At 46.1% G+C, this 10198-nt stretch overlaps 1 protein-coding gene across 28 annotated transcripts in view; it reads left to right on the forward strand.

Moving 5' to 3' along the window:
- DNHD1 (dynein heavy chain domain 1) overlaps nt 1-10198 on the forward strand; it is a 98802-nt gene that overhangs the window by 49365 nt on the left and 39239 nt on the right. For 24 of the 28 annotated variants that reach the window (XM_045038861.1, XM_045038866.1, XM_045038865.1 and 21 more), the window contains 5 exons: nt 59-156; nt 258-3141; nt 3341-3518; nt 3690-3882; nt 4125-4413. In XM_045038861.1, the coding sequence (XP_044894796.1) occupies nt 59-156; nt 258-3141; nt 3341-3518; nt 3690-3882; nt 4125-4413 (3642 nt within the window). Of the gene's footprint in view, nt 1-58; nt 157-257; nt 3142-3340; nt 3519-3689; nt 3883-4073; nt 4414-10198 lie in introns of those variants that run through there. The other 4 variants (XM_045038867.1, XM_045038868.1, XM_045038869.1 and 1 more) reach the window with 4 other exon arrangements.

Consider the following 10198-nt stretch of genomic DNA (forward strand, 5'->3'; position numbering starts at 1 on the left):
GACCTTGCAGAAGCTGGAACCCTAGCCTCCCTCCAGTGATCCTCTGGTGTTCACACAGGTACCCTGCTGGAGGTGTGGGTGACTTTCCAGCAGAAGTGGATTTTTCTGAATAAAGTTCTGTATGAGATGAAGATCGAGTTTCCTAGTTCCAACCTGGTAGGAAAGAGGGGTGAGGCAGGTGGACAAGGGCTACTGCATAGTGGGGCTTATCATGGGAGGGGGAGCTGCCCTCACTTTTAACCCCTCCCTCACTGCAGAACTCCCGGTTCAAGGCCATGGATGATCAGTATCGGATCCTGATGCAGACCTCTGTAGCTGACCCCCTGGTTCTGTCACTTGTAGTGCCCAGCATCAAGCGGAGCCCTCACTTCCGAGGCCAGCAGCTACAACAGCTGCTGCAAGCAGGCTCGGTGGAGCTGGAGGGCATCATCATGGCCCTGGAGACCGTGCTTTATGGGGTGTGTGCTGACTTCCCCCGCCTCTTCTTCCTCAGCAATAGTGAGCTGGTAGCCCTGCTGGCTGCCCCCCTGGAATCATGTGAGGCCCAGCTCTGGGTACGACGCTGCTTTCCTCATGTGTATGCTGTGAGTTTCAATTCCAGCCTGACTGACAAAAACACGGACGACCGGGACTCAAGCCCAAAGCCATCTACTCAGGTGGAGGCATTTGCAGTGCTTGGGGCGAGTGGGGAGGAGGTGAAGCTGCAGGGGTCTGTTCCTCTGCATCCAGATCTCCCCAAATGGCTGGCCCATCTGGAGAAGTGCCTGCGTTTGGCACTTGTGCACATGCTGCAGGGCTGTGTGGCTTCCCGTCTCGCTCTGGGCCCGTCCCTAGATGAGGCCTTCAAGCAGCCGCCCCAGCAAGGCCAGCTGCCCTTGCAGCTGTGTGTCCACCACTGGCTAGACTTAGTCCAGGCCTTCCCTTGGCAGTGTGTGATGGTGGCGGAGGAGGTGGTATGGTGGGCGGAGATGGAGGAGGCTCTGCTAGAGGGGAGGACCCTGGCCATGGTCCCCACGCATGTGCGCAAGCTCGAGGCACTGGTGCATTTTATACGGGCTCACAGGGCCTCCCAGGGTGGGCAGCCCCTGTCTTCTGTCCGCCAGACCAGCCTGCTCAGTGCTCTGTTGGCCACGGCAGTGACTCACCGGGATATAGCACAGCTGTTGGAGGAGCACCAGGTCAGTGATCTGACAGATTTCCATTGGGCCCGCCAACTCAAATACCACCTGGGTTCACCTCACATCGTCCCCCAGAAACCCCTGCAGAGTCTCAAGACTATTGCATCTACTGAGACTTCTCTGTCACCAGCTGCATGCTGGATAGATGTGCTGGGTCGGTCCTTTCTGTACAATTATGAATACCTGGGTCCCAGACTAGGGTCTCTACCCAGCCTGCTGCCTGAGCGGCCAGCCCTGGTGCTGTTATTGGCCTTGGAAGAGGTGGCCTGTGGGGCTCTACTGGGCCCTGAAGGAGTGGGCAAGACAGACATGGTGAAGAGCATGGCACAGGCCCTGGGACGCCAGCTGGTGACAATGCCCTGCCTGCCTCAGACAGAAGCCCAAAGCCTGAGCAACTACCTGAACGGGGCCTTGCAGGGTGGTGCCTGGCTGCTGTTGGAGGAGGCTCAGCGCCTACCCCTCGGCTTGCTCTCTGCCCTGGGCCAGCGCCTCACTCAGCTGCACCACCTCTGTGCCCCACTGTACCAGGAAGCCTCCCGAAGTACCAGCACTGTTGACCCCACACACCCCCAGCTCCTGGGCAGTGGCGTCTTTGAGAAACATCACGTGTACATACGCCTTTGCTATGGCTGTTTCCTGACGCTGCGTTCCCTGAGTCCTGCTGTGCCTGCCAACCTGCACCTGCTGCTACGGCCTGTGGCACTGACACTGCCTGACTTGCAGCAAGTGGCAGAGCTGACCCTGCTGGGTGCAGGGATGCGGGATGCCTCCCGCATGGCTTCCCGCTTGTCTAAATTCTTCTCCCTAGAGCGTGAGCTGGTGTCTGCATCCCTGCCCTGCCGCTTGCCATTGCTCAAGCAGGTTCTGGAAGACACGATACAAGACTTACATGTGACCAAGGAGCCCAAGTCCCAGCAGCCCCACAGCCTAGCTGTCAATGAGGAGGCTGCCCTATTGCGTGCCCTGCTACGCTCACCACTATTCAGCATCCTCAGTGGTGTCCACCTGCACAACCTCCAAGAGCTGCTCTGTGGGCTCTTCCCTAATGCCCGCCAGGTGTTGGCAGAGCCTGTGACCCACACGCTGAGGAAGCCATTGCTGGTGGAGGAACTACAGCAGATAGGCCTCCATCCCAGCCCTGATATTTTGGGATCCCTGGAGCAGCTGAGCCAGGCTCTGAGCTGGGTTTCGGGTGTTTTGCTCCTGGGCCCTGCAGGCAGTGGCAAGACCACTTGTTGGCACAGCTTATTTAAGATCCAGAATCGGCTGGCAGCCAGGGAGGACACCTCAGCTCAGGGCTGCCAGCCTGTGGAGATCACCCACCTGTATCCCAATGTCCTCAGCCCCCAGGAGTTCCTGGGATGGCTAGAGGGCCCCTGCTGGCACCATGGCGTCTTCCCTAGGCTGTTTCGTGCAGCCAATCCATGTAAGACTGCCGGCCCAAAGGGGCCACCACAGGAATCGGTGGGTATCCAGCACTGGATAATATGTGATGGGGTCGCCAGTGCTGCCTGGCTGGACTCTATCACTTGCCTCCTGAGCGATGCCCCCCAGCTCAGCCTCCCCAATGGGCAGCAGATAGCACGACCCCCAGGTACTTTTCTCCTGATGGAGGTGGGAGATGCAACAGGTATGTCCCCCAAAGTGGCAGGCCAGTGTGCCCTCGTCTGGTGTGGCGGGGAGCAGACTTGGCAAAGCATGCTTAGTGTTCTGATGGCAACCCTGCCCCACGAGTACCGCCTGCAACCCCAGACAGTCACTGAGCTCAACCGCCTGGCTCAAGCACTGGTGCCAGCGACGTTCCGATTCCTCACCCGGCAGGGCGCCAGCTCTCTGCTGCAGGTTCATGGGCAGCAGGCCGTTTGCCCAGGTGTGGCCGAAGTGACCAGCCTGGCCCGTATCTTGCGTGGTCTGCTTGGCCCCCACCTGCGCATAGATGAAGGGGAGAAGGCACATGTCTCAGGTGAGGGAAAGAGAAGGGATGGCTTGGGACAAGGGGCCTTGAGGACAGCTGGCATACAGCTGGTGCCTGGGGTCTGGGTTCCTTAGTCGATTTGGGCCTGGGGACCAAAAGTGGGCAGCAGAGCCAATCTCTACTCACTTCCTCCACCCCCCACTTTTTCCTACCTGTGCTCCTATTCTGGCCATGGTGACCTTTGCAGAGGACCTCAGCTGTAGTGATCCTGTGGCCCAGAGCTTCAAGTCCTCAAAAAGCAGCTCTCTGAACCCATCCCAGGTTGCCAGTGATGATGTACCTAATAAGTGCAAGGAGCATTCGCTGGCTGTCAGCAGCTTTCTCTTTGCATTGGTTTGGGGCTTTGGAGCCCACCTTCCCTCCAGGTATCTGCAGGGGTGGGGCCGAGGGTGGGGGATTCAGAGAGCTGAGATGGACTGGCACATGGGAGTTAACCCAGGTGACATGACTGTCGAGGAGGGTGGAATGTGTGAGTGTGTCACAAACGGAATTGTTGTAACTATCTGACACTTTTGCCTGTACATCCATCTGAACAGGCTCTGGCCCCTCTTTGATAGCTTCATGAGGGGTTCTATTAGTTGCCTCTGCAACTACCTGGAGCCACTGCCTTCAGCCTTGGTGTTTGATCTACATGTATGCCCTGAAAATGGGACATTGGTCCCCTTCACTGGCCATTACCTGGGTAGCCGCATCAGAGGAATTCCGGGCACCTTCAACCCTTCTCCCCAGGTGTGAAGACAATGGGGCAGTAGCTGGGCTTGGGGCTCAAGGAGATATCCTGGGGGAGTCTATGTTCTGGGGCCAGCTGGGGCTCCCCCCTGCTTCTGTTCTTCGATATGTTTTCACAATCACAAGAATATGTGAAGTGTTCTGCAGGTGCAGCTCTAAGACAAGACCCCTAGACCTTTGCTTTCACCTAGATTACTGCCTAGATTGGCACTGCCCCAGTAAGCCCTGCTCCTGTCCTGCAGACTGAACGGCTCTTATATGTGGTGGACCTGCTGCTGTCAGAGGGACACCCAGTGCTGCTGGCTGGAGAGGCGGCAACAGGGAAGTCAACCTTTGTGGAGATGCTGGTGGAGCCACATCACCCTTACACGTACAGCCCCATCCACTCTGCCTTTAGTCCCACCCACCTGCGCCTGCTGCTGAGTCAAGGGGTCCAGGGCCAAGTACAAGCTGCCCCATCACCTGGGCCGCACCTGGATTCTAAAGGCTCCCTCCTCTTCCTGCTGGAAGATCTGCACCTGGCCACTTCTAGTAAGTAGCTGGGCGGAGGAAGAAAGGAGTCATGGTGATCTCTTGAGACTGTAAAATCCCTAACGATATTTACTGACTCTCAATTAGACACTTACAGACCAAACCTCAGCATCCCATTCTTAATATCTTCTCATTGAAAATGTGCTCCCTGAACAATCACACCCCTCTCATGGCCTCATCTGCCATCTCTATGCTTTGACTGCTAAATCTTTATCCCTGGCCAGGCTTTTCTTCTAAGTGCTAGACCTGTTTACACAGCTACTTACTGTATATCTCTATCTTGTCCCACTGGCACTTCAGACTCAACACTGAACTCATCATCTGACCCTGAAAACCTGTTCCTGTCCTTTAGTAACGAGTACAACCATCCACCCAGTCACTTAAGTCAGAAATCTTGTTGACATCTCCTGCCATCTTACCGAAGTCCAGTCACCATGTCTCTCAATTTTGCATTCTAAATATCTCTCAAATCTGTCCACTTATTTCCATTCCATCTTCCCTGGTTCAGTCAGTCACTACCTGGAACTTTGGTGAATGCTCTTGAAAGATTCCTTGCGATGAGGCTTTCTTCTCTGACACTCTGTACTCTAACTGGAGTCAACTATGTACAGGCATTCAGTAAGTCAGGTTTCCTCTAGCCTCTGGGATTGCTGTCTTCTCTGTCTTCCCTCCTCTATGTATCTGGATAAGTCCTTATTCTTTACACATAAGCTTAGGCAACATCTTTTCCAGGAAATCTGAGCCTCCAGGCTAGGTTAGATATTCATCTCATGCTCTGTACAAAAATCTGTGACAACCATGGTTGTGTGTTTACTTGTTGATCCTTTCCACTACACTCTGAGCTTCATGAGAAGAGAGATTTGTCTTATTCATTCTGGTAGACCCAAGAGGAAGTAAGTACTCACTAAGAGTTTATAGAAGCAAAGATTACAAAGGAAAGGGGAAATTGAGATAAAAGTCTGGGATACTAAAATTTAAAGTTTCTAAAGTGATAATGACAGGTTTGAATGTGGCCATGGGATATGCCCATGGGAATGGGCAGAAGTAAAGTATAGGGCAAAGTATTAGCTGGATTGTCCAGTTAGACACTGAAGTCTTTTATGAAATGTAGCAAACTTGAATCAGGTTGTAGACACACTTAATAATAATAGGTACAATTTATTGAGGACTGTGTGTTACAAACTTTATATCATCTTTAGTGCTCATAAAATCCTATTAAGGTGGAAATTTGCTATGATCATTTTAAAGATGAAACTGAAAGATTTTTATAACTTGCCCAAGATACTCTAGCCAGTAAAATGTCAGAACCAAGATTAAAATTAAGTCTGTTTAGCACCAAGGCCTGTAATTTTCTGCAACTATCTTATTTGGCCCTTTCAGTAAATTTGCACAAATAATCAGATTGTCAGTTGTAAATAGAAAGGGTAAATTCAGATCTGAATAGCAGCTGAGAAGAGATTTCAGCAGGAAGGCTGAAAACATTGCAACGATGTTGTGGAGTGAAGTATATTATAGCTGGCATTGTAAAAGTTGTCCTAGGGTGGGGGTGCCTGGGTGGCTCAGTCGGTTGGGTGTCCGACTTCAGCTTGGGTCCTGGTCTCATGGTTTGTGAGTTCTAGCCCCACCTCGGGCTCTTGCACTGTCAGTGCAGAACCTGCCTAGGATTCTCTCTCTGCCTCTCTCTCTCTTTCTCTCTTAAAATAAATAAATAAACTTTAAAAAGATATTAAAAAAAAAAGATGTCCTACGGTAATAGCCAACAAAACATTTAGTATAAAATTAAAAAAAAATTAAAAGACATACAACAAAACAAAAAACTGTGACCCATTGTCTAGAGAAAACAGTCAATAAAAACTGACCTTGAAATGGTCTAGGAGTAGAACTTAGCAAATATTTTATAGCAGCTATTATAAAAGTACTCAGATTCTTAAAGGAAAATATGATCTTAATGAGTGAACGCATAAGTAATCTCAGCAAAGAAATAGAAACTACCAAAAATAACTAAATGGAAATGGAAAGAACTGGAAAACACAATAACTGAAATGAAAAAGTCACTGCATTGTTTAACAGCAGATTGGCAATAGCAAAAGTCAGTGAATCCTGAAGAACAGAAAAATACTGAATATGAATACAGCTTCAGTATAACACACATGTAACTGGGGTTCCCGAAGGAAAGGAGAGTGAGATTAGGGCAGAAAAAAACCTATGAGGAAATAATGAACAAAATTTTCCCAAATTTCTTGGAAAATACTGACTTTCAGAAAGGGAAAGCTCAGTTATCCCCAATTAAAATAATAAAAAGAAAACCACACCCAGGCACATCATAGTCAAACAGCTGAAAATCAAAGAAAGAGACACTTGAAAGTGGTCAGAGAAAAGATAAAACACATTATGTACAGATGAATGATATTAAGAATGATGGTTAACTTCCCATCAGAAACAACAGAACCCAGAGGATGGTGAAATATCATCTTTAAAGTACTAAAAGGGGAGGGGGACCTGTCACCTTAGATTTCTCTGTCCAGTATAGATACTCTTCATAAATGAGGATAAAATAAAAGTATTTCAGATGCATGAAAGCTGAGAAGATTTACTATCGCTAGAACTGCACTATAAGAAATGCTAAGGGGCGCCTGGGTGGCGCAGTCGGTTAAGCGTCCGACTTCAGCCAGGTCACGATCTCGCGGTCAGTGAGTTCGAGCCCCGCGTCAGGCTCTGGGCTGATGGCTCGGAGCCTGGAGCCTGTTTCCGATTCTGTGTCTCCCTCTCTCTCTGCCCCTCCCCCGTTCATGCTCTGTCCCTCTCTGTCCCAAAAATAAATAAATGTTGAAAAAAAAAAAAAAAAGAAATGCTAAAAGATGTTCTTCAGGCAGAAGGGAAATAGAATTAATTGTATGGCAACTCAGATCTATGGAAAAGAAGGAAGAGCACCAGAAATGGTAAATGTGTGGGTGCTTATAAGTAACCTTCTTCTTCATCTCTTAGTTTCCTTAAAAGATAGTTGATAGTCAGGGCGCCTGGGTGGCTCAGTCGGTTGGGTGTCCAACTTTGGCTCAGGTCATGATCTCATGGTCCGTGAGTTCAAGCCCCATATCAGGCTCTGTTCTGTGCTGACAGCTCAGAGCCTGGAGTCTGTTTCAGCTTCTGTGTCTCCCTCTCTACCCCTCCCCTGCTTGCGCTCTGTCTCTGTCTCTCTCAAAAATAAATATTTTAAAAAATGTAAAAAGACAGTTGATAGTTTAAAAATAAAAGTAATAACATTTTTGGCAGAAGTAGAAAATAACCTGGAACGGTAGCAAAAGGATAGGGTGGGAGCAGTGAGTAAAAATTATACTATTGTAAGGTTCTTGCATTCGTGAAATGTGAACTAGGAATTGGGGAAGGTCAGGCACGAGGTGTGAAGTGGCACAATATTACTTCTAAGTATTGATACATTAAGGAGGCATATTGTTACCCTAGAAAAATCACTCAATAACAATAGCAAAGAGTATAATTTAAAATATATAATATTTTAAATATAAAAATATTTAAGTATGTAAAAGGAAGCAGGAAATGAGCAATAGAGGAATTAAAAAAAAAGAGACGATTAGAAGACAAATGACAATATGATGGACTTTAAGCCAACTGTATGAATAATTACATTAAATGTAAAGTCCTAAGCACTCCAAAAAGTCCTTCAAGACAAAGGGTATTACCAGAGATAGAGAACTGGATATCTCAGAATTAAAAGATTTAATTAATAAAAAAGACATAAAAGTCCTAAATGTGTATGCACCTGAAACCGCTTCAAAATATACAAAGAAAAAGAGGGGCGCCTGGGTGGCTCAGTCGGTTAAGTGTCCAACTTCAGCTCAGGTCACGATCTCACAGCTTGTGGGTTCAAGCTCCGCATTGGGCTCTGCAGTTAAGCGTCCAACTTTGGCTCAGGTCATGATCTCACAGTTTGTGGGTTCAAGCCCCACGTCAGGCTCTGTGCTGACAGCTCAGAGCCTGGAGCCTGCTTCTGATTATACTATTGTATAGTATAGAGGTATCTCCCTGTCTCTCTACCCTTACCCTGCTCGTTCTCTGTCTTTTTCTCTCAAAAATAAAGAAATTAAAAATAATAATAAAATAATAAATAAATAAATAAATACATAAATACAAAAATATACAAAGAAAAAGAATGGATAGAAATGAGGGACAAATAGCAAGTCCAAAATCACTATAGGAGATTTAATACTCCTCTCAATACTTAATAGAACAGGAGAGAGGAAATAAGGATATAGATCTAAATAGCCCTATCAACTATATTTACATTTACAGAACATCATACCCACCATCTGCAAAATACACTTTCTTTTCAAGTGTATATGGAGCATTCTCCAAGATAAATGATAATGCTGGGCTATAAAATAAGTCTCAACAAATGTCAAAGGATTAAAATTTGTAGAATATTTTCTCTGACTACAATAATAAAACTCAATAACAATAATACAGCTAGAAAATTCCCAAATTCTTTGCAGTTAACACACTTCTAAATAATTCATGCATCAAAGAAATCACAAGGGAAATTAGAAAATATTTTGAACTGAATAATAAAACAAAACATATCAAAATCTGTGGGATGTAGTTTAAGCAGAGCATTGTGATCAAATGGACTATATCCCCAGAATGTAAAGTTGAGACAGCATTCAAAAATCAGTATAATTTATGACATTAATAGAATAAATGAGAAAACATGTAAGATCATCTTAGTAGATAAAGAGAATGCATTTGATAAAATTCAACACTATTCATGGTAGCTCTCAGCAGACTAGGAATAGAAGGGAACTTTCACAGTTTGATGAAGGACATCTATTAAAACCTACAGCTAATTACGTACTTAATGGTGAAATATTGAACACTTTATAAGATCAGTCACAAGGCAATAACATCCACTTTCACTGCTTCTATTCAATATTGCACCAGAGGCCCATCAGTGGGTCTCTGGTGCACATCAGTGCACCACATCAGTGCAATAAGAAAAAGAAATAAAAGCTTTTAAAATTGGAAAAGACAAACTAATACTCTCTCTACTGTCATATAACGTGATTTTGTTTCTTTTTTTATTTTTTAAATGTTTATTTTTTGAGAGAGAGAGCAAGACAGGGAGGGGCAGAGAGAGAGGGAGAGAGAGAATACCAAGCAGGCTCTGCGATCTCAAGACAGAGCCCGATGTGGGGCTCAAACTCATGAACTGTGAGATCATGACCTGAGCTGAAATCAAGAGTTGGACACTTAACCGACTGAACCACCCAGGTGCCCCAACATGATTTTCTACAGAGAATCCTAAGTAATCTACACCATCACCACCACCAACAAAACAACCCTACAAAACTGCTAGAATAAATAAGTGAATTTAATTTAGCAGGGTCATAGGATACAAAGTAAATCTATTGAAATCATAAGTATTTCTATATCCTAGTAACAATTGGCAATCAAAAATTTTAAATATAGCTTAAAATATCATCTGAAAGCTTAAAATATTTAGGAATAAACTTAGATATATACACTGAAAATCACTAAATATTGCTGAGGTAAAGGAGACAAATAAATGAAGAGATATACCATGTTCATGGGTCAGAGGAGTTAATATCATTACAGAGCTCATTCTCCTCCCCCAGTTGATCTATAGATTCAGTGGAATGCCAATCTAAATCTGAGCAGGCTTTTTTGTTTTGTTTTTTGTTTTTTTTGTTTGTTTGTTTGTTTGTTTTGGTATAAAATGACAGGATTGATAGGCTTATTCTGAGACTTATGTGGA

The sequence above is a fragment of the Felis catus genome, chromosome D1 (genome assembly GCF_018350175.1).
Source record: "Felis catus isolate Fca126 chromosome D1, F.catus_Fca126_mat1.0, whole genome shotgun sequence".
Lineage (NCBI taxonomy): Eukaryota > Metazoa > Chordata > Mammalia > Carnivora > Felidae > Felis > Felis catus.